Source organism: Pithys albifrons, chromosome 6 (genome assembly GCF_047495875.1).
Source record: "Pithys albifrons albifrons isolate INPA30051 chromosome 6, PitAlb_v1, whole genome shotgun sequence".
NCBI lineage: Eukaryota > Metazoa > Chordata > Aves > Passeriformes > Thamnophilidae > Pithys > Pithys albifrons.
In genome coordinates this window covers 3,643,598-3,669,959 of record NC_092463.1, presented here as the reverse complement: position 1 = coordinate 3,669,959, position 26,362 = coordinate 3,643,598, and the positions used below count along the sequence as shown (strand labels likewise).

Here is a 26,362-nt window from a genome sequence, read left to right as displayed (position 1 = left end):
GCAGAGATCAGGGGTGTGAAGGGATGGAAGCCCAGCAGGGCTGAGGTGGTGGGAATGGTCATGAAGGAGGGCCGGTCTAGTGCTGGCATCATTCTGGTGGCTGCATCCCGAGACCAGTGAGCCACAGCCTCTCAGAATGGTGATGATGCCACTTCAGCAGTGTCAGGAAGCGACTGGGCAGGATGTGCCAGCATCACTCTGGTGGGAAAAGACTGGGCTCTAGGAGTTTGAGGGGATGAGAAAATGGGGAATGATGCTGGGAGCTGTCTCCCAGCTGGACCCTCGCCACCCACGCCCTTGCTGCTTGCCTGGGCTCCCCTTGGACTTTGCCCACACTGGGGTCATGGGAGGGGGCACCCTGCAGTGGTTTGGGGCCAGAGCCTGTACCCCCAGCACACACCTCAGCCCAGGGGATCCCCCTGTATCCTCAGTCCCGGAGATCCCTCTCAATCCCCCTGAACCCCCAGCCCAAGATTCAATCCAAGGGATGTCCCTGCACCCCCAGCCCAGGTCTCAACCCTCAGGTGTTCTCTCGGAAACCCCCCTGTACCCCCATCCTGGGGAATCCTCCCGGACCACTTTGTACCCCCAGCCCTTGTCTCAGCCACAGGACCCCTCTGTATCCTTAGCCCTGGAGATCCCTCTGGATCCCCCCTGCACCCCCAGCCCAGGTCTCAACCCCCGGGTGTTCCCTTGGAACTCCCCGTACCCCCATCCCGAGGGATGCCCATGGACCCCTTTGTACCCCCAGTCCTTGTCCCAGTCCCGGGACCCCCTCCATACCCACAGCCCAGGGGATACCCCCTGACACCTCTGGGACTCTCATCCTGGGGGATACTCCTGGACTCCCCCGTACCCCCAGCCCAGATCTCAGCACTGGGACCCTCCCACACCTCTACCCTGGGGGGCCCCCCCGTGCTCTCCCATACCCTGTCCCGGAAATGCTCCTGTACCCTCCCACACCCCTATCCCAGGGGATGACCCCGTACCCCCCATACCCTATTCTGGGGGATGCCCCCGTGCCCTATCCCGGGGATGCCCCCGAACCCCCCCATACCCCATCCCGGGGGATGCTCCCGTACCCCACATACCCCATCCCGGGGATGCCCCCGTACCCCCCATACTCCATCCTGGGGGATGCCTCCATACCACATCTCGTGGGATCCCCCCATAGCCCACCCCGGCGAATGCCCCCGTACCCCCATCCCGAGGGATCCCAATGTACCTTCCATAGCCCACCCCGGGGGATGCCCCCGTGCCCCCTCGCCCCCCGTGTGGCCGCCGGGCTCAGCCAGCGCCGGTGACGCGGCGGGGCCGCCGCCAATGGCCGTGGCGCGGGCGGTATAAAGCGGGTGGCGGGGCCGGCACCGGGAGCAGCGGGGCCGAGCCGGGCCGGGCGCTGCGGGGACCGCGCGGCGCTGCCCGGCCCATGGAGGCGGCGCGGGGCTGTAACGGGTACCCGCGGCGGGAGCTCCCGGGGCCGGAGCGGCCGCGCATCCCCCCGGGCGGCGCCGGCAGCAGCGATGGGTGGCGGGGGGAGCGCACCCGCAGCGAGGAGGACAACGAACTGAGCCTGCCCGGGCTGGCGGCAGCCTACACATCCATCCTGCGGGCGCTCGGAGAGGACCCGCAGCGCCAGGGGCTGCTCAAGACGCCGTGGAGGGCGGCCAAGGCCATGCAGTTCTTCACCAAGGGATACCAGGAGACCATCGCGGGTAGGGAGCGACGGGGATGGGGCGACGGGGATGGAGCATCCTGCGTGGTACCAGCCGAGGTGCTGCCTCTCCTGCTTTGTCCCTTTTGCCCTGCCGCCCGTCTGGTGCCCCTTGTCACTAAGTCAGTATGTCAGTCACTAAGTCTGTGTGTTAGAAACACCTGTGCCCTGCGGTCTCCGTCCCCTCTCTCCCCAGTTTCCTTGGTTTTTATTAAACTACTGAAGTTCTCGTTCTGCCGTGAACTTCCGTGCTTCTGGTTTGGGTGAGCAGAGCGTTATTTGTGCTTTTGCTTTCCCTCTTTCGCTGTGAACTTTTCAAGCTCTGGTGTAGGAAATTGTGGGTGGTGCCTTCCACCATCCCCGGCCGAGCGAGGCTGTTTAGACAGGGTAGGGTTATTTTTTTCTGTTAGCAGACATGAGGGGTGTGATTTGTCTCAGAAAAGGTCTGGGTTTGCTGATGCCTCAGTCAGGTGAGGTTTTTCAAAGGTGGAAGTGAAACGTAAGGAAGCGAGTTCAGGAGAAAGGAGGAGCTGAGGGAGATCCCTGCCCCATCTCAGGGTCCCAGCAGCAAATGTAGATGTGGAGAGGTCCCCAGGTTCACATCCCTGCCCCAGCTGAGTGTCTCTGCTGACTGAGGGCATGAGGAGAGGAATTAGGTGGGATATGTTCTCCCCATCACCGAAAACTCCGAAGTTGTCGCTTGGTTCCAAAGCAGAGTAATTACTGCTTGAAAATGTAGTTTTTGCATCACTTTTCCTCTTCTCAGCCTCTTGGTTATGGACTGTACCCAGTACAAACAATAAGAAAGGGCTTGGGAAGCTTGGGAGTTCCCCTTCTCCTTATTACAGTAAAAGGCGAGTTCCTGTCAGTAAGGGATGCAAATACTGTCAGCAAGTGTGGCTGAGGGAGGAGCTGGTCGTGTTCTGCTCTCAGAGCACAGCGTGGGGGTGCTGAGCCTGCATCAGGGTGCTGGGGCTGAAGGAAGGGCTGAGCTGTGGCATCGGGGGCTTGTGCTGGCGCCTGACTCCTTTTCTAAGTGCACTGCACTCCAACTTGAAGGCTGCCTTTCATGTTTAGTTTCTTTTTCACTTATTGGCTGTTGGCTCTTACGAAATGAGATTTCATGTAACTTCCAGCTTTAACTCAGTCATGGCCAGCTTGTCCTCTTGTGCCAGTGTTGTGTCCCCCTCAGAAATGGCATTTCTGCCCTGGCAGCCGTTTTGCCTTTCAGAGCAAACCAGGTTTGGGGTTCATGTATGGCAACAGGCTCTGGGCTGCAGTGGCCATGCTCCTCTCTTCCTTTAGCCCTGTTGAATGGTGTGTGAGATGAGGTTTCATCAGGATTCCACAGAATGATCCTTTGTGTACTGGGAGTTACTTCCCTCATTTTAATGCTGTAAAACACAGGAGGTGTCTGTCATCCTGTCAGCCTCCAGCAGAAGGTCCTCTCTTACCATGCTGCCAGTTTTGTGATCACCCATTGCCTTTAGTTATTTAAAAAACTTTTTTCCTGCTCCAGTGTGGATTCTCTGGGCTCTCAATGGTCTCTTCTCATCTCTCACATACCTTTCATCAGGCTGAGTAGTTCTGGATACTCCTCTCCTCTGAATATCCATACCTGGGAGAGAACTATTATATCCAAAAGTAGAAAATGTCACTGCTGGGTGCTCTACTCTTGGACTGCTTTTTTCCTTTTCTTTTTAGGAAGGAATGTGAAGCTGTGATCCTAACATGTCTTCCTGTGTCAGGTGGGGAATCCTTTTACTTTCTGGCTACTCACCTCTTCTTGCAGGATGCTCAGCTTCCAGTTGTCCCACTTTTCCCAGCCAAACAGAAGGAAGAACTGTAGGTGAAGGACAAGCCTACAGCAGCTAGCAAAGCAACTAGTGGGTGAGGAGTTGCTTGGAAGGGTTGATAGGGAAGTAAACTCTGCTTGGGAGAGCTTTAAATACCTCATGAAACCTATAGCCAGCAAGTTCAAAGCATTTTGGGCACAAGAATAGCTGTCTCTGCTGCAGCATCCCCATGTGCTGTTCCCTTGGTTGTGCTAATCCAGCTGTTCACCTGGCCAGGCTGTAAATTGGACCAGGAACTGACTTGTAAAAGGGAAAACCAAACTAAAATAACCCAAACCTCCCCAAAAGACCTCAAAACCCTGACAGAAAGCAGCCCTGACCTCTTGTTTTCTCAGGTTTATTTTGCAGTTTATTCAGCTCTTCACGTGGAACTGTCTGGATAGGCAGAGGTTAAAGCAGCAATTTACTGGATGTGTGTTGAGGATTGTTCCAAGTTTTCCCCCTGCAATAGGCAGAGAGGATAAGGGACAGTTACAGTAGCTGCAAGTTCCATCTTTCCATGAAAGGTTTCTCAGGTGAAAGCTCTGTGGTGGTGGCTGTACAAACACATGGCCAGAGGTGAAGAGTGTTGCAAGAGGCACCCAGCTCACCAACCCTGCCAGGGTGTGGAGGTGCTGCCAGGGGAGAGGGACACAGGTGACCCAGGGCAGTGAATGTCAGTACAGTGAAATCAGCCTTCTGACCCTGTCTGTGTGAGTATCTGCCTTTGGGAGGCAGGAGATGGTGTTGCCTTCTTCCATGAAGGAACTCACAGAAAGATGTGATAGATACACATCCAGATTATGGAATCATTAAGGTACAAAAAGACCTCTGAGTCCAGCTGTTCCTCCAGCACTAACCATGGCCCCAAGTACCACATTTACAGGGCTTTTAAAGTCCTCTGGGGATGGTGACTCCACCACTCCCCTGTGCAGCCTGTTCCAATGCCTGACCACCCTTTCCATGAAGAAATTTTTCCCTTCCTAGCCCTTCCTCTTGTCCTATCACTTGTTAAAAGGGAGCAGAGCCTGACCCTCCCCGGCTGCCCCCTCCTGGCAGGGATTGCAGAGAGCAAGAAGGTCCCCCCTGAGCCTCCTTTTCCTCAGGCTGAGCCCACCAAGCTGCTCCTGCTGCTCCAGACCCTTCCCCAGCCCCAGTGCCCTCCTGGAGAGTGCAAAGATGCAAGTGCCCTGCCCAGGGTCTGCAGTGCTTGATTTAAGCCTCACTCACTGTATTATTGAAGAGACTTGGACTAGGTGGCCTTTGAGTGTCCCTTCCTGCCCCAACCATTCCATGCTCCCTCTTATTTTACTGTGTGTCTGGGAACACAGTACATTTGGAGTAGGGTTCAGTGTGCTGGTCATTTGATCTCCTTTCATGGGTGTTGTCACTTTGCTCCCATGACACCTGATTGTTTTTGTATTTTTGTCCTTCCCACAGCTGAACTCTGTAGTGTTGTAGGGGGAGATTACATCTAAATCCTGTCCTTTCTCTCCATTCAGATTTATGTGAGCAGCAGAGAAGCTCATTCTGTTTTCCAGTTTCCACTGTGTGTATATTTTATTGGCTGCTTTTGGTAGGGCAGACTAACAGTGTTCCTGCTTCACTCCTTATTCATCTTTGCTATCTGAGTTCTGCAGCTGCTCAGTTTTGTATGTCAGAGCCATTAGTGGAGTTTACTCGTTAAATATCTAAATCTGGCTCTTTCTGTTCATTCTAGATTGTCATTTATTAATCCTGGCTTTACTAAAGGCCTCAGCCTCTTTCTTTGACAGAATGTATTCAGATGTGTTGTTCTCACTTCTGTAGTACGAGTCATCAGACTTTAATTGGAGGAACAAGGATGCCTCTGGTGATTTCAAATAAAATCCACCTTGGGATCAGATTAAAAATGCTGACAGTTCAGTACAGACACTTGGGCATCGATGTGGACTGACAGTGGTTACAAGATAAACCTCTCAGTGTATTGCCAAGGATTGCAGAGCAGGAGAGTTACCAAAAAAACTTCTCAATTTCATGTGGTGCTTGTGCATGAGTGGCCAAGACTGGAGGGACTGGAGCACAAGTGCTGTGGGGAGAGGCTGAGGGAGCTGGGACTGTTTAGCCTGGAGAAGAGGAGGCTCAGAGGTGACCTCAGCACTGTCTGGAACTGCCTGAAGGGAAGTTCTGGCCAGGTGGGGGTTGGTCTCTTCTCCCAGGCACTCAGCAATAGGACAAGGGGGCACGATGGGCTCAAGCTCTGCCAGGGGAAATTGAAATTGGAGAGCAGAAAAAATTCTTTGCAGAGGGAGTGCTCAGGCATTGGAATGGGCTGCCCAGAGAGGGGGTGGATTCCCCATCCCTGGAGGTTTTTAAGGTGAGATTGGCCGTGGCACTGAGTGCCATGATCTGGTAAAGGGACTGGAGTTGGCCCAAGGGTTGGACTTGATGATCTCGGAGGTCTTTTCCAACCCAATCGATTCTATGATTCTAAGTTTATTTGGAGTTTTGTTGGGAATTTATTAAATGTTGTAGCCTCTTGGGTCTGAACTGTTGCAACCTTCTGATGTTTCATGTTGCTCTTCTAAACTGTTGCTTCACCTTCCCAGACTTTTCCCTTTTGGTTTCAGAAAGTAGTGTGGATAAGAACCTTCTATGACATGAGACACTGAAATGGTTATTGAAATCCTGATACATTTTAATGAGCATCTCCATAACTCTGCTTTCCCCCTTATTAATAAACCTCCTGGCAGAGGGCAACTTCTAGAACCTAATCTTAGCTTTATCTGTCTGCAATAGCTGATGTCTTATGAACAGACTCGAGTCTCTCCCTGCCACATGGAAAGTGCCTTACAGGGAAATAAACAGAATTAGCTGAATATCAATAATGCTTTCCCTCTTATCTTTGCTCCTGTGAAATGTCCCTTAAATCACACTTCTGCTTCTCCTCCCTACTGGGAGCTGAGGGGTTATGTTTTGCTTCTGAGCAGGTGTTCCTGTCTGGTGTTCAATGTTTGTAGCCCTTTGGTGATGAAACCTGAAATAGTAGCCATAAACTTGTAAATTCTTTGGTGTCTGCAGTTTCTCTTGGTTCCTGTCAGGAAGGTGTGTTATGCCAAGGAAGCCACACAGTGCTCATTTAATTTTCTCTGCAGCTTTTGAACTCTATTGCCTATTTCAATAGTCATGTGGCACCTTAGGCTGTGTCTTTTTCTAGAGCTCTTCAAGACTTCTTGAAGCAAATGACATACCCAGACCACTCCTTTTTAGCAACCTGAAATCATTAACTTTCTGCAGCAGTACAAACTCTTTATATTAATGTTTTTGTAGCATGATCCTTTTCTCTCTATGCATAATAAATTCCTGGTACCTTTTTATGCTCAAAGGCTGCAGTAATTTTCTGGTTTCCTCTCTCAATACTGTCCCTAACTACAGTTACCTGTAGTGTCATCACATGAATAAATAAAAGACAATTAATTTTGACTCTGCATCTTTCTGCTTACCCAGCAGTAGCTGAAAGGTTTTTACAGCATTTTCCCCTCCAGATTTAATCCTGACCCTGTAGTCTGTTGGTTCCCCTGCCACACATTCCACTGTTATCCTGTTTCCTGCTGCCAATTACATCAGTCCGTAGCTGCAAAGGAACTTTTTTAGGGTCTCCATGGAGAGCAGAGGACAGTGAGGAAGGCCTGGACTGTGTGTTGGGTGTCAGGAGAACCTTGTGCCTTATTCCTCTGGCAGGATGGATGAGCTCAGGGAGCAATGTCAGGGAATTTCTGGGCCTGCCTTCGTGCTGTTGGCACTGAACAATCTGCAGTTTGACTCCTCTCTAAAGTGGAGCAGTGAGACAACTCAACCCCACGGGAAGTGCTTTCACTCCCAGTGAGAACAGCACTCCACTCCTGGCTCCAGGCACAGTAAAAAAGGGCACATCTGAAGTGCTGTGAAGCTGCTGCCATCCTTCATCCCCTCCACCTCCTGAGCTCTGTGCTGGGTGGGCTTTGGCTTCTTTGATTGCCAGAGGTGCTTTTGCTTTCCCGTGTCACATTAAAGCCATGCAAATAGTTTCTATAGCAACAGGTACCTTTGCTTAGCTCTGACGCAAAATCCTGAAAGGTCTTTCTCATTCTGTCTTCATCCAATTCTGGTTTTTTCTTTTTTCAACTCTTTTTGTGAAGATAAAGGGCAAAAAAATTAAGCTTGCTCTGTTTCAGGAGTTAACTTGCAGCACAGGTGACTGCCCAGTTTTAGGAGCCCACTAAAGTTTCTATACCAGGGACTGAACTTTGTGCTGAAGGAAAAATCAGCTGGAATACTCTAGAGACCACCCTGACTGTACAAAACATGAACTCAAACTAGTGCAGTAGGGTAGAATGAAAGAACAGGAGAAGGGGCATTAATTTGTCACCATCTTTGCTTCTGATTAATCTGAGGCTGGTTCCCCTTCTGTGCTTTCAGCTCTGTTCAACTCCCCAAACACGTGCTGCAGGATTCAGGCTCAGCTTCTCTGGGGCCTGTTTGGTGCTCTTGCAAAAGGAATGACTTTAAAAAATAATACTAAAAGGCAAACAAAGTTACCCAAAATGGTACTGCCTCCCTGCACTGGGTGTCTGAGTCTCTGCCAGAGAGGTCCCTCCTGTGTAATGACTGCACACACAGGGGGACATGGGTGGGAGCCACGGTGACAAGATGCTGTGCTGACTCCTCTTTTGTCAACACAGGGCTTGTCTTCCACAGGGGAGGAAGAGGGACAGGCAGGCTTCAAGGTGTGCTTATTTTCAGGAGAAGTGTGAGCAGGATAGGGGGGACTGGGACTCTCCTAGCACCAAAGCCATTTACCAAAGTAGTGGCCTCCAGTCTCACATTTTGTTTTACCTCTGTATCCTTGATCCCCTGGCAGCTGTGGAGGAGTTACTGCAGGGGCTACACTGAGCTGTTCTCCTGCTTTGTGGGTCTGGCCCTTCTTCTCAAGGATCCCAGTGGCATCCTGGCCTGGATCAAAAGTAGTGTGGCCAGCAGGCCCAGGGCAGTGATCCTTCCCCTGGACTCTGCCTTGGGGAGGCCACACCTTGAGTGTTGTGTTCAGTTCTGGGCCCCTCAGTTGAGAAAAGAGATTGAGGGGCTGGAGCGGAGCCAGAGAAGAGCAACGAGGCTGGAGAAGGGACTGGAGCACAAGTGCTGTGGGGAGAGGCTGAGGGAGCTGGGGGTGTTTAGCCTGGAGAAGAGGAGGCTCAGAGGTGACCTCAGCACTCTCTAAGCTCCCTGAAAGGATGTTGTACCCAGGTGGGGGTTGGTCTCTTCTCCCAGGCACTCAGCAATAGGACAAGAGGACACAGCTCAAGCTCTGCCAGGGGAAATTGAAGTTGGAGATCAGAAAAACTTCTTTGCAGAGAGAGTGCTCAGGCATTGGAATGGGCTCCCCAGAGAGGGGGTGGATTCCCCATCCCTGGAGGTTTTTCAGGTGAGCTTGGCCGTGGCACTGAGTGTCATGATCTGGTAAAGGGACTGGAGTTGGACCAAGGGTTGGGCTTGATCTCAGAGGTCTTTTCCAACCCAATGGATTCTATGATTCTATGCTGCCAAACCCCTGGCTGCAGGCACAGCTGCAGGGGCTGTGCAGCTGAGCAGGGATCACCTGTGGCCTGGTTGCGACTTGCTGCTGATATTAAATAAATCTGAGGTGCAAAAATGGCAAGACCACCATAAACCATAAGCATGAAACAGCTCTGTGGTTACATTCCAGAGACACAGGTCTGTTTTCTCAGACACACTGACTCCCTTGGCTATGAGGGGCATTGCTTGCACTGCTGTGACTCTGGGCTGTGGTTTGAGGGGATATGTAAGAAAGGTGGGTGACCTTTGTGTTTCTGCTTGATTGTTTAGCTGTTAGAGGGATGCATTTTGTTTCTGAAGGTGCCTGTGTGGTACATCTCAGGTTGTTTAAACTTGTCTTTGGCTGAGCTGTAAGAAGGGGCTGAGAACTGTCTCTGTGGTACGACACAGCTCTGAGCATTCCAGTAGCAGGTTCTTTACAGAAACTTTCTAAGGCTCTATTACTATATATTCCATACATTAATGAGTGTGTATCTGCATTTACACAAGACTTCGTAGCTGGAGAACCTCCTGTTGTAGCTTTGGCCTTGTGCTGTGTCACACATTAATGAGAATTTGGCCATTTCTGGTTGTTCTGAACAATCTGCTGACGTAAATCCATATCTGACATCGGGCTCTGATATGCTCCTGGCAACGCTGGTGTGAGCTGAGCTGGGGGTCCAATAACAGCAGCACTCACTCTGGAGATGCTTCCTGGGTCTGTTTGGATTTTCTTTTAATAACGCTGAGTGCAGCAGCAGGTTTTGTGAGACCTCTGTTTGCCTTTCTGCTGTAGAAATGGCACCTCTGCAGAGTTTTGCAGGAGGGAGCTGAGAACCCAGAGGGCTGCTCTGCCTGCCCTTCCCTCTCCCCTGAGCCTGCTCTGTTCCAGTCTCACAATTCCAGCCTCCATTCATAGTTACACAACTCCACGATGCTCCCAAAACCCTCTCCAGCGGCGTTTGGTGTGAACCAGACTCTGAAATTTGAAGAACAGAATCATGTACCTTTCCAGAGTTGCTTCCTGGCCCTTTCCATGCCCACTTCTCCCTCTCCCTGACCCGATCCCAAGTCTGCTGGGGTGCAGCCTCGCTGCCTTGCGGGTTGCCAGCCCTTCCCAGGAGAGCACACGAGCACACCTCGCACAGTTTCCAGGGTTACCTGTGTGCTGCTGAGAGCAGCAGGAAATTAAACTGCTCCAGGGGGATGATGCCTTATCGACAGCAGGTGGTGGCCACGAGAGGGACGTGCGTGTCGGGGAAGGCATCGAGGCAAGAGGAGCAGACACAGCTCTCGGATTGGTGAACTGCCCTGGTTGGTATCAAACTGCTCTGTGTGATGTAGGGCAGTTCCTGAGTGCCCTGGTTCTGCTTCTGGCCGGGGTTTCCTGGAAGTGACTCCAGGGAGACAGAGTGGCTTCCAGCTAACTGGTTTGCAGAGCTCTTTGTCCTTATCAGCCCATCTGTACAGACAGTTTTCTTCTTGCAGTTTGCTCTCTCTAATCTCTCTCATACACAGCTTTTCTCTCTTGTCCTTCAAAAGACTTGAGACTGTTCTACTTTTAGCCTCCCTGAGCACGGTCCAGTGGCCTGCAGGCTTTGTGGGGACCACAGTGATCTGCTGTAACCTGTGTCAGGGTGGCTTGGGGACTTGTCAGGGAACTAAATGTGGAAAATCAACCGAGGATCTGTCCTGCTGAGCTCTGAGACCAGCAAAGTGTCACGTTGGATGTTCCTTTCCTTACTGAGCTGCCTCCTCCTTCCTTCTCTCTCTGTGGGTTTCCCCACCCCGATTTTCTGTTAACCCTGAGGTGCAGAATTGGGCTGGACTGTGCATGTGCCCTCCTGCTTTCCAGCTTTCAGCTCAGGGCAGCAAAGCTCCCCCAGTCTGTGGGTACAGATCTGTCTGACTGTTGTGTGTGCCTAAACAGCTGCTGCCTGGTGGCCTTCAGGATGAAATAAGACTATTTTATTTGCATGCAAACCCTCCTTGGAGATGCTGGTGTGGAAGTGTTTGAAGAAACTACTGTGATGGCTTAAACTTTCTCCCACTTCAGGCTTGGCTTTGCTTGTGAGTGCACTAATGGAGCCCCACTTTGAGCTGTGCTCTCCTTCTTAGCAGCAGCTTCATCAGCTCTAGTCTTAATTGTTCTTAAGGTGTCAGTAATTCTGCAAAGACTAGACTTGTTTAGCTATTATTTAAATAAATGACTACAGGCTGAATTCTAGTGCAGTGTGTGATCTTACCCAGACCAAAACATACTTGTGATGCTACTCCCATATATCTTAACCCTAAAATCTGTAGCCCTGAGAGAGCTCTCCCTTGCCACCAGCTCTCTCAGGAACCCACCATGCTCGTACATTCCCTTTTTTAATGCAGATGTTTAATTGCAGATGTTCTGAATGACGCCATCTTCGATGAAGACCACGATGAGATGGTAATTGTGAAGGACATAGACATGTTCTCATTGTGTGAGCATCACCTCGTTCCATTTGTTGGAAAGGTAACTCTTCCTCACAAAACAAATGTGGGAATGCACAAATGAAAGACCTAAAGTACATGGAAAAGACTTGGTAGCTGTAACTGCAAAGCTTTTGAGGCTGTAAGTCTTTTCTGGTTACGGTTCTAGAAGTCAATCTTCAGAATACAAATAAGGAAGACCTCCTTAATGTGAGTTTTATTTGAATTTAAGCTCCTGAAATATAGCTCTCAACCTTTCCTACTCTAAGTAATCTAATGGTTTCTGACATTTCCTATCAAAGCTCTTCTCCATGAAGCAGCAGCAAGCCTTGGGGGCAGACACCTTGATATTAAACCAGCTCACCCTGCACGCTGCCTCTGTCACGGATTCAGCTCCTGCTCAGGGCTATCTGCTGCACAATCAGCTCTGAAACCCTCTGTGAGTGGCACAAACTCATTAGCAGCCCTGTCTTAATTACATGAGCCGAGTCAGGGAGAGGGTGGCCAGAACTGCCTGGCAGGAGGTGCTGAGTTTGGGGCTCCCGTGGAAGGGGCTGGTGTTCCAGAGGGTGCTGGGATTGTGATGCTGGCAACTTTAAAAAGAAAATAAAGGCTCTCCAGTTAACCTCTGTAAATGTGGTGGAGAGTTCTGGGTGGGCAGCTCCTGCTGCACATCTCAGCCCCTTCACTCCCTTATCACCAGGGAAGGATGGAGCTCAGTCTGGTCCATCTGTTACCATAAAGCACTCGCAGACCTGAGAGTGCTCGTGTTGCCTGTAAAATTCATGTTCAGGCAAACTGTCTCCCAAAAATAAAATACCTGAACAGAAACCAGTTGTTTTAGTTGAATCCACTGTTTAATCTGCTTTATTTCCTTGCTGTTAGTATTTTATACTGGAAAACAGAGTAGCTTCTTTCTCTCTGCAAGGTTTCTGCTGTGCCTGTTATTCCTGGTTGCACATACTGTGTGTTCTCTGTCACTCCCCTGACAATGTCTGCACTGGTTTTACATCCAGCTGTTTGAGCCTGTGTGGTTTGGAGAAATCTCCTGGAAAGCACAGAATTGCAGCTGCTCAGTGACTTGGTAATGCCTCTAAATAGTCTCAGACCAACCATTCCCCTGTTGGGTGCATCAAAGAGGCTGCAAACCCTGACCTGCAGGTCTTGTGTTTGCAGTTCTATCTCAAAGGAAATCAGTAAATTTGCAAAAATACAGGGAATGGGATTCAATGCTTAATTCTGAGTCGTGTCTCTTGCTTTGTCTGAGATGTTTCGTGTCTTTTCAGGTGTCAGTGGGTTGATTTGCCCAACAGAGGGGATAGGAATGAGCAGGTTGGGCAGGTGGGGAGGTCCCTGTGGTGCCTCTGGCTGCAGGTCCAGCAGCACAACACTCTGAGATGGGGCCTGCAGGCAGTGCTGGGACAGGATCCCTCCCTGCCACTGCCCTGCTGTGTCTGGGCTGATTGTCCAAGTCTCTGGCATGGTTTATAACTTGGCTGTAAACCCACTGGAATTCAGCAGCCTGTGTGGCTTTCTGAAAACGAGGAGCTAAATGCCCTTTTCCCACTTTAATATCTGAGCACTCTTCTAAATTTATTCCACAGTTTAGTGCAACTGCATGTTCAGTAGGAATGTTCAGCACATCCATATTTGAGCAGGATGGAAGTTGAGTTTATCATCAGTGATCTGTGGTATTGCTAAAGAGGGAAAAAATTAAATCAGGAAGTGCAGCCTGATTTTGGTGGCAAAATACTGCTTTCCATCAGGACTTTCACTGGAAGTAAAGTACAGTCCCTCTTCCTTCCTCTCCTAAATCCATTTTAGGTCTTGAAAGACAAGCATGTGTGTTTTGGGTGAGCTGTGCTGTGCTAACAGACTGCCTTTTGGACCCAAATGCAGCAGTGCTGCACAGCATTCCCCAGACTTGGAACATCAGCCTTGCCTCCTGAAGAGCTGGGATTTTTCTCCCCCTTGGAAATCTCACCTGTTCCTCTCTGGGACCTCACCAGGCATTTCATTTCTGTTAACTCCAATTTCCAGCCTTGCATGGGGGCATGTTCCTCCCACATTCTAAGACTTCTGGACTGTTCCAGGGGTAGTTCTGGGGCAAATGCACATCTCATTGTCTGTGCATGAGTTTCACACTCATCTGGGGTTTGTTTTGCTGCTGTTGATGGTTGTTCTCCTCTGCCCAGGTGCACATTGGGTACCTTCCTAACAAACAAGTGCTTGGCCTCAGCAAACTTGCCAGGTAAGTGTTCCTGTAATGAAAGTGATGCTAATTGCTAAAAAGGATTCCAGGCTGTGCTAACTGTGCTAATCTTCTTAACCTGGTCTCCCTGCAAAGCTCAGCCCACTTTGTGTCCTGGATTTGGATTTAGACCAATCCTCAGCACTGTTTTCCCTGGAGAGGACAGACAGGTCTTGGAGCTGTGTGTTAATTCCCACCAGGGACTGTGCCAGGATGTTCCTCCAAAGCTTTGGTGTCTGCAGGGGGCACTGAGGCAGAGGACAAGGGAACTTGATCATGTTCTAAGGCAGGCCACAAAAGCCAGTGGGAATCTCCAGCTATTTACTACTTATGTGACTATTGACTGATAAGAACAAAAATCCAAAAGTTTCAAACTGTAAATGAACATTTTATGGATATAAATTAAATCTGAAGCTTTCATCTCTTAGCTGACTCTTCAGATAAATTTGGCATTTCTTTCTTTCACTCAAGACCTGCTGAGCACAGTGGGGTAGATTTTATAGATGAGGTTCAGCCTAAGTAACAAAACAATAGTGATACACTTGAGAAATCCATTTGTTATGTAAAATAGCTTTTTTTTTCCTTTAGCAAGTGCCCTTGGATCAGTTGTTGCACTGAATCTTGTTATAAAGTGACTCTTTCTAGTTCTGATGAGAAGGGGATGGTGGATCCCATCAATAAGCAGATTGTTGAGGCCCAGAGTGGAAGGGTCTCTTGAGAAACAAGTCTAAAATTTTGGCTGTAGTTCAGACAGACCACGTAGGTTTGTTTATGCTTTGCCTGAGAGGTTTGTTAATCCTCCTGCAGTTCCAATAACACTAATGAGAATTAGCCTTGTAAATCTTCATGCCTGCTGGGTTTCCTTAGCAGAAATGTGTAGGATAGGACAGTAAAATGTCCTGAAGTGAGCCAGCTCTGCTCCAAGCTCTGCCTGCACCACAGGGCGGTGGGTTGGGAAGTGGAAGGGCCCTTGGAGGTCACAACTTTGCTCATATAACCTCCTAATTCCAGGGGGAGGCATCTCCATATCCTCAGCAGGGCTTGCAGGAGTGGCCTTTGCTCTGATTAAAAGGCTGAAAGAGGCTGTTCAGTGTGTAAATCTTTTTCCTTGGGCTGTGCAGAACTGCTGGAATTGTGGGTGCTGAGCTGTCAGCACTGCAGTTGGTGGGCAAGAGGCTTTGCCTTTTGTAGCTGCTCACACTTGAGGATGTGTCTGTGGGGCAGTTCATGGCTTGTGTTGTGTGTTGGCTGGACCTTCAGGGGGTGCAGAGTTTGGGGTTTTGTTTAGAGTTGGATTTCTGAAGGAAAAATCCTTCCTGAAGGGACTGTCTCTAGCACGTGGCTTCATTCCTGCAGGGCTTGGAGGCAGGATTAGGGATCACATTGGGAATGTGCATCTCTTGGTTTGTGCTTGCTCTGCTCTCTGGTTACCTCTCAGCTGCAGATGTAAAAAGGAGCTCAAAACACCCTTTAGTAATTTGTTTGTTTGTTTTGTAATTCAAGTGGCAACATAGTGCTAGAAGTGTACAATTCTGCTGCTATTTATTTCCAGTGTAGAAAGCTGCATTCACAGACTGTTCTGAGCTGGAAGGACCCACAAGGATCATCGAGAGTCCAACTCTTAAGTCAGTGGCCCACACAGGGGATTGAACCCCTGACCTTGGCATTATAACAACCAAGTTTTAACCAACTGAGCTGATCTCAGGGTTAATCCAAACCTGCATTTCTGCTTGAAAGGTTGAACTTGGCTCTTTCCCAAGTTAGGGTAAAACTCTCACAATGCTGCAATCATGAAAAGATTAGTTTCTTGTATAACAAAATGTGCTCAGTGCTCACTTTGGAGTGCCTACCATGAGGAGCTTGGTGGGTCAAATTGTACCTCCCTTTAGTGCCCTGTTTAATGCAACCAGTGGTCAGGCACAGATTTGTGAGGCTCTTGGTGCTCTGGGCCTAATCTTTCATAATAGGATTAGTCTAATGTGGGGAGTTTCTGGAGTTGTGGGTGACCTGTATTCTGTAAACAAACATCTTTGGATTTTAAACTCAGGCTTGAAACTGGCCTTGCAAATACCTGTTTGTACATAAAAATCCTGTTAGAACTTCTTACATGCAACACCAGTACAAGAATACCTGAGCCATCAGCAGCTTTCCTATCCATATGTTTAATCTAAATATTATGTTGCTTTGTTTAGAATAGCTGTAACACAACCACTTTATTGCTGGAGGGGACCCTCTGCATTTAATTCCCTCTCCAAAACAGCAGGAGAGTCTCATTGCCAGGGATGTTTCTGGTAAAAGCAGAGCCTCAGGCTGCCAGTCAGTGTCTGGTTTGTGTCTGGTCTGGCCAGATGGGTGTTAAAGCTCCTGTAGCAGCTCCTGAACGTGGCCACTTGATGTGTAATTAAACATTTGAGGTTGGCATGAACAACCCGTGGAGTTACAGACCAGTTCTGTGAATTTTAAGTGTGGGGATTCTGGTATAACATCAGTAAGTGGTGGTTGTGCCCCTCACACTGCCCACCCATGTCTCAAATCCCCATGGAGGGGAGCACTGAGGTGATCCCTGCACTGAGGAGTGGAGGATGGGCTGAGATGTGGGTGGAAAATATCTGTTTTGAATAAAACCAATTCTGTCTCATTGTTCTTATGGTTGTGGTTGGATGGAAGAATCCAAACCATCTCTTGCTTAACTTCAGTGGCCTCCTGGGAATCCCAGTATCTGAGCTGTCCTTAAAGCAGCATTTGGTTTAGATTGAAGCCCAAGGAGGTGTCCTAACCTCAGTTCAGGGATTGGCTTTCAGGGAGTCCTTGGACATGGACTCCCTCACAGCTGTGTGAGGCAAGTGGGTGGTGGTTCAAGGAATTCCAAAATACCAGCCAACAAATGCAGCTCAAAGGAGAAGCAACAGATTTGCCCCTAAAATAGTCCCTGGGGCTGCAGACTGGGGGGGACCTGTCACTAAACACTGGGATGTGCCAAGGGAAGTCCTTGAGGAGTGCCAGGCTGGGGCTGGGCAACAGCATGAGGTTGCATGGATTTCCAGGAAGGACATGGAGCAGTACAGGGATAGTGTTGAGTTCATTGTGAAGATCAGATGGGAATAACCATGATGTTGTTTTTCCTTTCTCCTGCAGAATTGTGGAAATATACAGTAGAAGATTACAAGGTGAGCATGGACTTTTGGGGTTGTTGTGTGCTTTCCTCTCTGAACCAGCTCAGGGGACTGGGAGCTGTAGGGGGACTGGGAGCTGTAGGGGGACTGGGAGCTGTAGGGGGACTGGGAATTGTAGGGGGATTGTAGCTGTGCCAGTTTGAGTGGAGGAAAACATGTTTGTCACCTGTCATCATATTTAGCCCCTGCACTTCCAGTTGGGGGTAACACCTGCCGATGGAAGTAGAAGGAGGCAGTAAGTGATTCCAAGGATAAACAGGCTGCAAGGTGGAGCTGCCAGGAATAACCAAACTGGTTGGATACTGCTGGGGATGAACTCTCCTACTGAGATTTGCAGAGATGCCTTTGAGAATCCTTGTCTGAGGCAATGAAGCAAGAGCTGCCATAGCCCTGCTTGCTGCCCCTGGGAAGGGGAGGAAGCTTCAGGATCCAAAGCCTTGGGCTGGGCTCAGCCTGCTCCCATTGTCCTGAGGTTATGTTTGGCCCATTCTAGGGAACAGGAATCTTAGTGACCATAGGACTGGTGAAAAGAGGGTGCTGGAGCTGCAGGAAGTAAAGCTTTGCAGGACAAAAGACTTGCTCGCTTTTTATCTTCATTTCCTTTGCTTAAAAAGACAAATTGTGTGTGTGGAATAAATTGTGCAGCAGTGAAGTTGGGAGTCAACATGTGAAAACTGAAAGAAAACAGGCAAGGAAATCCAACAGCACAATAGGAGATGGAAGGGCTGTTACAACAACTTGTGGTTATGCAATTCCTGCAAAGGTGGAATGCAAGGTGGCTCCCAATATAAACAAGAAAATAAAAGCTCTGTTTCAGGATACAAAACATAAATAGAATGGACAGGGCTTGGAGCAACCTGGTTTAGTGGAAGATATCCCTGCCCGTGGTGTGGGGGTTGAAATGGAGTGGGTTTTAAGGTCCCTTCCAACCCAGATCACTCTGGGAGTTTACGATTCTGAGCTGCCTGTTGTGTTTTCAGTCCAGGAACGCCTTACCAAGCAAATTGCAATTGCCATCACAGAAGCCTTACAGCCTGCGGGGGTCGGCGTGGTCGTGGAAGCCACGTAAGTTCCTCTGGGCTGGGCTGTGGTGCTGGGTGACCCCAGCTGTGGGTGTGTGTGACCCCAGGGATGTGTGTGTGTGTGTGACCCCAGGTGTATGTTTGTGTGTGTGTGTGTGACCCTGGGGAGGGGTGTGTGTGTGTGTGTGTGTGTGTGTGTGTGTGTGTGTGTGTGTGTGTGTGACCCCGGGGAGGGGTGTGTGTGTGACCCCAGGGGTGTGTGTGTGTGTGTGTGTGTGTGTGACCCCGGGGAGGGGTGTGTGTGTGTGTGTGTGTGAGACCCCAGGGGTGGGGGTGTGTGTGTGTGTGTGTGTGAGACCCCAGGGGTGTGTGTGTGTGTGTGTGTGTGTGTGTGTGTGTGTGTGTGTGTGTGTGTGTGTGACCCCGGGGAGGGGGGTGTGTGTGTGTGACCCCAGGTGTGTGTGTGTGTGTGTGTGTGACCCCAGGGGTGTGTCTGTGTGTGACCCCAGGTGTGTGTGTGTGTGTGTGTGTGTGACCCCAACTCTGAGCTGCAGAGCTGGTGCCTGTTGCCTCCCAGACTCTGGTGCCTCTATGCCATGCTTGGTTATGAGGCAGAGAGCATGATAATTATTAATAAAGAACAATAATCCTGGCCCATAAGCAAAGTGCCCTGGCGTGCTGGAGCCGTTTCAAATGGGATGCCCTGCAGGGATGTGGCAGCTGGCAGTGTGGAGCTGTCCCTCCTGCCCTGCATCCCTGCTCTGCCTCCTCAGCACTGTCCCTGTGACCAGAATGCACCCTGGCAAGGTGGGATTTTCCTGGGATCAGAGAAGGCAAGGCAGTGCTCAGAGGCTGGGAATGTGACTCTTTCCCATGGCTGAGGTGCCACAGGCAGGTGTCTCTTCTGCATGTTTTGTAACACCTTCCCAGAACTGAACATGGAATCATAGAATCAGTTGGGCTGGAAGAGACCTCTGAGATCATCAAGTCCAACCCTTGGTCCAACCCCACTTCGATTACCAGATCATGGCACTCAGTGCCATGTCCAGTCTCACTTTAAAAACCTCCGGGGATGGTGAATCCACCCCCTCTCTGGGCAGCCCATTCCAATGCCTGAGCACTCTCTCTGCAAAGAATTTGTTTCTGATATCCAACCTAAAACTCCCCTGGCAGAGCTTGAGCTGTGTCCTCTTGTCCTATTGCTGAGTGCCTGAGAGAAGAGACCAACCCCCACCTGGGTGCAACATCCTTTCAGGGAGTTGTAGAGAGTGCTGAGGTCACCTCTGAGCCTCCTCTTCTCCAGGCTAAACACCCCCAGCTCCCTCAGCCTCTCCCCACAGCACTTGTGCTCCAGTCCCTTCTCCAGCCTTGTTGCTCTTCTCTGGCCCCGCTCCAGCCCCTCAATCTCTTTCCTGACCTGAGAGGCCCAGAACTGAACACAACACTCAAGGTGTGGCCTCCCCAAGGCAGAGTCCAAGGGAAGGGTCACTGCCCTGGGCCTGCTGGCCACGCTAGTTTTGATCCAGGCCAGGATCCCATTGGCCTTCTTGGCCACCTGGGCACACTGTTGGCTCCTGTTGAGCTTCCTGTCCCTCAGTCCCCCCAGGTCCCTCTGCCTGGCTGCTCTCCAGCCAACATGACTGTGTAAGAACCTCTCTCTCCATGGATTCCGCCTTTCCTTTGGACATTCCTGCTGTGCTGACTCCCCTCTCCTTTCTCCCAGGCACATGTGCATGGTCATGCGTGGGGTACAGAAAATGAACAGTAAAACAGTGACCAGCACAATGTTGGGCGTGTTCCGGGAAGACCCAAAGACCCGTGAAGAATTCCTGACACTCATCAGGAGCTGAAACTGTTACTCTGGATTGTTCTGTCCCGTGTCACTGTCTCTCCTTGTTCCCACATCCAACCTCTCAACTAAATCGTTGTGAATTGTTGTCGTAGTCTTTGTGCAGTGAAAGACTCCTGGTGGCCGAAGGAAAAGGTAGCGATGAAGGGAACTCCTCCTGCATTTCCAATGATGTCACAGAATTAGAAACTACAAGCAGGGCTTTGGAAATGTATTTCCATCCATAATGCAGAATATCCCACTGTCAGGAGAGAAGTGGGGCTTGGGAGTTACATGGATATTTATGAATTGTTGTGTTTATTCGAATAAATGTGGAGCAGCACAGGAAACAATGACAGGCTGTGGATCCTTGGAGGGTCAGGTTTGTCCTGAATTATCTCTCTGTTTTATTGCAAGTCCTGCAGTGGTTGTTTCAGTACCTGGGTATGTGTGTTATACCTCTGAGATGTTATCTCTGGTGTGTTTTATATTCTTGATAGTATTAACCTTCCTTTTCTGTGTATTGTTTTGGTTTCTGTGAGAAATGTAAATCCCATTTTTCCTTTCCTCTTAACGTGCAGGGAATTAACTTCTGAATTATTTGAGGCACAGTCTGATCTCAGTACAAAGGGGTTTATTCACCTTTTTCTCTCTGCCTCAATATCTAACCACTTGAACTGTCAGTTTCTTACTGTTTTTAAGGAAACTTTAACAGAGGAGAGGAAAAAAATCCCTCAGTCTGTCTGCAAAGTGCCAAGGTATCCAAAGAGGTTTTTAATGATATTTATATCTTGAGCTTTCCTTCTTGGATTTCCGTGGGTTAGACTGAGAAGATAAAACTAGTCTGATAATCTGGAAAGGAAGATTTCAAGCATTGCAAGACTTGCATCTCATAAATGTTGGACCAAAGGTGAGCACCAAATCCTGAACTCATCCCAGGGTCCCTCCCTGTCTGCCAGGTCGGGTCATTCCAGGGCAGAGGAACCTGCAATGACAACTCATTTCGTAAGAGCAGTTGAGAAAAGCATTTCCAGGGCCATCAAAATGAATTAAACCACATTTTTCTCGGAGGATGTGGCAACCTCTGTATGTGGTACAAAAAGTTTCAGTCGGCTGGACTCGGCTGAACTTCTACTTTGTTACGGCTTTAATGGGGGTTTTGTAACTGCTAATTGGGACAAGATGAGGTGCAAATGAAAACCACCCCAAGCACGGCAGCAAAGCTTGCAAAATAAATGTCAGCAGGGCTGTTGGGTGCCCGCAGGTTCCCACAGCTCAGCTCTGCTGAATGCCAATCCAGGATATCCTGTACACAAACCCAAAAGGCAGTTCCTGCTCTGGCAAACTCCATTTTACCAATTCCCATCTCTTCCTCCAACCCCACGTTGGAAACAAACTGAAAATCGTGTCTGGTCAGTTGGGCCTAAAGAACTTTTTCAAGAAGAACAAGCTCATGGGTTTAATTACAGTAATTTTACCTTGATGGCCTTCACTGGTCATGTGAAGGAAAATCTTTTACGTGATTGGAAAACTCTTTTCTAACATCCTCTGTGCTGGATCCTGTAGGATTGGGTGCTGTGACAGTGTGTGCTGGTGGAAACAAGCTCTGCTGCACATTGATAAAACACACTCACTCTGGCATTTGTTTGCCTGGAATTGCCACTTTTCTCTCCAGTGTTGTTTCAAATATCCAGCTGAGAAGCCTTAAATCCTTCTTGCCTGAAGTTCAGAGTAAAACTCTCTTTTTAGCTCAACTGGAAGGGCACTTTGAGGACCAAAGGGGCACACACCACTACATTTGTTTCCCTTTCCTTTGGAAATTAAGTCTCTGTAAAACACTGTTGCTCCTGAGGTACCAAAAAGTTGCGTTTTAACCACTTATCTCTATTCAGGATAAAGTTCATGTTGCACCACTGCTGTTTTTTATTTCCATGTGACCTGTAGTTGGTAAAACATCCCTCTCTCTCCTCGTGGCCTTGGATTTTGTTCACATTTCTGTTGTTGTAAGACTCGGTGCATTTTTGGGAACGTTGGTGTTGTTCAAATACAGGAGCTTTAACTACCCCCAGTGTGTAAATATGTATAGGACACACAGAGCACTTGTACTGCTCCAATCCATTGTCTCTGAACCATTAAAGCACCGTGTTATCCTTTGGAGTGGGAGCATCCTTGGGCACTTGGAGGTGATGGCATCCTGCAGGGAAGGGCCCTGAGCTCTGTGTCCTTGGGGGAGGTTGTTCTGCACCAGCAGATGAGTTGTTGGGTTGCTCCTCTGGGACAGGTGCTGTTCTCATGACCAGGTGGCATCAAAAACCCTCCAGGATTTGGTGTCTCTTTCTTCCTGTTCCTTGGAGCCAGAGGAGTCATCAGCAAATAAATCCATTGGAATGGGGTAGGTGGGAGGCAGTGGCTGCACCTGGGGGTTTATAGTCCTCCTGTGCATCTCTTGAGCTGTCCTGGATGTCTCATTGCACTGGACTGAGGAATCACCTGGTTCCTGTCCAGATGTTCAAATTACCTGAGCAAATAAACCCTCTCAGCAGGTGTGACAGGAGCCCTCGAAGTGAAGCCATGGTTGGGTCACCCCATGGTGCCCAGGGCTGGGCTCAGCCTGTGCCAGAGGAGCTGAACTGCTCCTTCAGCGTGGACAGCCTGGCCTGGAGACATTCCTGCCCTCCTGCAGCCTCCCAGGATGCAGATACTGCTGAGATTCAGGGGAAAAGCTGTAAAATGTGTGGCTCCCAGACCGAGCAGTGCAGCCCCCGGGCTGTGTGTGTGTGTTCACTGTGGCAGTCAGGAACCGAGAGGGGATCATTAATTAGAGCCCCTCCAGCCCCTTGGCCCTTTTTTTTAATTTCCTTTTTCTTTTTTTTTCCCTGAATGGTCTGCCCTAGTTGTAAATAATCCTCCTGGGAACCCCCAGAAGCATTGGCAGGAATTGTCTTTGTTGTGGAGCTGAGTTACTTCTTTCTCATGGTTGTCTGTTAAAGCTGGTGCTTGTGGTGGGAAAGGGCCTGTTAGTGAGAACAGGCACTTCTGCAAGAAATTATCCTCTGCCTCTTTATTTTAATTCTTCCTTTAGGTGTGGGATTGGGAAGGAGCCTCCCTGGTTCTGTGATCATGAGAAAAATCTGGTTCCATTGGGGTGAAAAAATCCTCAGCTTGAAAACCCCAAACCAAAACAGAAAAGAACTAAATCCATAGAAGAACCATAACCTGTTAATAAGGTGACATCTTCCCTTCCCTGACCTCTCCCATCTCCCAGGATCCCACCTGCTTTATCAGTTCCTCCCTTCCTTTCCTGACACCCTTGTGTGGTAGGTGTTGCTTATCCTTATTTTTCCTCAAGAATCCTCCATATGAGCAGCAGCTTTGTGATTTTTTTTTCTGTCACTGTTTCTTTTGGGTGTCTCCCATCATCTCCTGCCCACATGCTGTGAAGTGACAGGTCTGTAATTCCTCATACCATGTCCAGCCAGGTCCTGGGAACAGGCTCTTTGGTCCTCACCCCTTGTGCTCCACCTCTGGGTGCAGGTTAATTATGGAATCATTTGGGTTGGAAAAGCCCCCTGAGGTCGAGTCCACCCGTTATCCCAGCACTGCCAAGCCCACCATGAGGGTTTGGTTCAGGCCACTTTCCACAGCTGTGGACCCCAAAATAGGCTCTTGGTAGCCAAAAATCTGCCTTCCAGTGACTGTCATGCCTGTCCCAACCTTCCTGCAACTTGGAGTTGCTTAATGAGCTCAAACTCTCGTTACCTGCTCCCTGGTTCCTGCCCCTTTGTTGGCATTGGGAAAGAGCCCACAGTCAGCTGTGCCCTTTGAGCCTTGGCTGAGCCTTTCTGCCCAGCTCTTGGAAATGGCTTCTAGGAAAAGCTTTACCTTCCACTTGTCTTTGAAGTTCCATTCATGATTTAGTAGTTGAGATATTAAACATTAAAGCTCTTTTTAGTAAGTCTCAGCCTGGGAGGGACAGAAAAAAAATCACAGTGTCCAAAGAAATTTTGCTGAAATACTCAGAGAATGTAATAACGAGGAATTTATTCGTGTTTTTGAACAACTCTGTGTTGTGGTTTTGGTGCTGGGGCTCTGCAGGGGTGGGTTTGGCAGAGTGAACTGCAGCAGGTTACCTCTGTTTGCTCCCCACTGAGATTGCAACAGGAAAGAAAAGGTTAAAAACCCACCCTAAGAGGGCCCAACTCAACTACAGGGGCCTGAAAACGATTTAAAAAGTGCCAGGGGGCAAACCACAGTGGTGCTGCCTCGGAGGGAGCAATTCCAGGGTGAGTGCCCACCCCCCACCCTCCATGTGTGCCCTGGGAACCCCAAACCAGCTGCTGTGGGAGGGTGTTTGTGCCTCACCTCCATCCTGCCCTGCCCAAGGTGCCTGGAAACCCTCTCAGCATCCCCTGGTGCCACCAGGAGGCCGTTTCTCACCCCACAGCTGGCATTTCTTGGGCTCCCTTGGCCTGCAATGCCAGTGGGAGCTGAGCACTGACCTGTGGGAATGGCTGGAGGGAGCGACTGTCGCTGCTCCCATCAGGACACGCTGCAGTACATTGGTGCATAAGGAAAGGCAAAATTCCAGAATCCAGCCACTGGAACAGGCTCCCCAGGGCAGTGGGCATGGCCCCAAGGCTGCCAGAGCTCAAGAAATATTTGGACAATGCTCTGAGGGACAGGGTGGGATTGTTGGAATTGTCCTGTGCAGGGCCAGGAGTTGGACTCGGTGATCCTTGTGGATCCAGCTCTGTGATCTCTGTTTTTGGAGCCGTGTTGGGTGACACCCCTTGGTCGGGAGGCCCCAGATCGTGGCAGCCCCGGGGGTTCAGCCCTGGGCTCGTGGGAGTTTTACTCCGGGCTGTCTCACCTTCCCCTGCCTCTTCTCCATCGCTCATCCCTGGGGAGACCGGCGGGGAGGGAAACGGGAGTTGGTGCTGGAGGAGCAAGAGAAGGGTGGGGAAGGTTTTGTAGGGGAGCAGCGATGGGAGGAGGGAGGGCTAAGCTGTTCAGGGCGCTTGCCAAGGCTCTGGCTCAGCTGGGGGATGCCCGAGGTGAGGATGGAGAGGGACCGGTCCCTCCCTCTCTCGGCAGCGCCTGCTGGGGCCGCGCAGTCTGTGGCTCCCTCTGCTGAGCCCGACCCGAGCTCTGCCCGCCGCAGTGGAGCACCAGGAGCTGTGTGGGGCTGGGAATGCTTTTCAGGGAGGCCCAGGGGTCACCCCGAGTTCAGGCCAGTGGTGTGGGGGTGGGAGAGGGGCACCCAGCCCCTCCCCTGCATCCTGCTGCCAGTGATGCTGCAAACACCCACCTGTGCCACCTCTCACAGGGCTGGGGCTGAGGCTGGGGTTGGGGCTGGTCTGTCCTGTCCAAAAGCAGGGGCTCCCTGCCAGGATAAATTTATTTTTAATTATTAGTATTTAAAATTGGCCAAAAATCTGTTTTCTATAGAAAAATGGGGGTTTTGTCTATGCTGGGCAATGTCTCCTCTGACCAAGCTCGGCCAGCAGGGTGTGTTCTTAGAGAAAAGAGGGAAAATCATAGAAACACAGAATGGGTTGTGTTGGAAGGGACCTTAAAGATCACCTTGTTCCATGGGGGTGTCACTTTCCCAGGTTGCTCCAAGCCCTGTCTAGCCTGGCCTTGGGATGGGGGATGGGGCACCCACAGCTTCTCTGGGCACCCTGTGCCAGGGCCTGCCCACCCCAACAGGGAAGAATTCCTTCCTAACATCTGACCTATGTACCAGGGCCTGCCCACCCTCACAGGCAGGGAAGAATTCCTTCCTAAAATCCTACCTAAATCTTTCCTCTTTCAGTTCAAAACCATTCCCCTTGCTGTTTTGCTCCTCCAGGAACCACTCTCTGCCTGTGCTGGGCTTTGGGTGAAGCCATGGGGACACACAGAGCCCTGTGGGTATTGGGTATCCACACTGGTCCCATGCCAGGGCCCCTCATCCTGAGGGGCCACCTGCCCTGTGTGAGTGATGCCACATGCCCAGGGTGCCCATTCCAGGTGTACATTGCTGAGCTGTTTGCAGATCCCAATTTCTCATTTGGGGATCTGCTACTTGCAGATCCCAATTAAAAGCAGCTCCTGGAGCTCTCAGTGATGCTGCTGAGCCCCATGACAAGTTCACTCCCTGAAGTGTTGCCACTCACCTGCCTCTGGGAGCTGAACTCCATCAGGCCACGTGCAGGAAAAGCCGACTCCTCAAAGCCTTGGGATGCACCAGTTCTGGGAATTACCTGCCCTGGAGTTCGTGTGGCATCACTTGCTGCTCACGAGGAGGTGGCAGAGGCCACGCTGAGTGAAGTGGTGGCACTGCTGGCAAGGGCTGCCAGCCCAGGGCTTCCAGGAACAGCAATTTGTGTATCCTGGAAGTGGATCCCAGACTAGCAGGGATCAGCCCATCAGGATCATCCAGCCTCTCCTGCTCAGATGCAGCCAACTGATGTGGGGGATTCATTATTCCTCGAAGTCAAGTTGCTCTGCTAGTAAAGTGCTCTCT

At 50.2% G+C, this 26,362-nt stretch overlaps 1 protein-coding gene across 1 annotated transcript; it reads left to right on the top strand.

Moving 5' to 3' along the window:
* Positions 1–1,382: 1,382 nt before the first annotated feature.
* Positions 1,383–22,011, top strand: GCH1 (GTP cyclohydrolase 1). The gene is made up of 6 exons (XM_071557246.1): positions 1,383–1,715; positions 11,514–11,623; positions 13,776–13,831; positions 16,967–16,998; positions 17,985–18,069; positions 19,750–22,011. Exons 1-6 carry the CDS (start codon positions 1,430–1,432, stop codon positions 19,874–19,876), a joined length of 696 nt encoding a protein of 231 aa, XP_071413347.1. The 5' UTR covers positions 1,383–1,429; the 3' UTR covers positions 19,877–22,011.
* Positions 22,012–26,362: the final 4,351 nt, after the last annotated feature.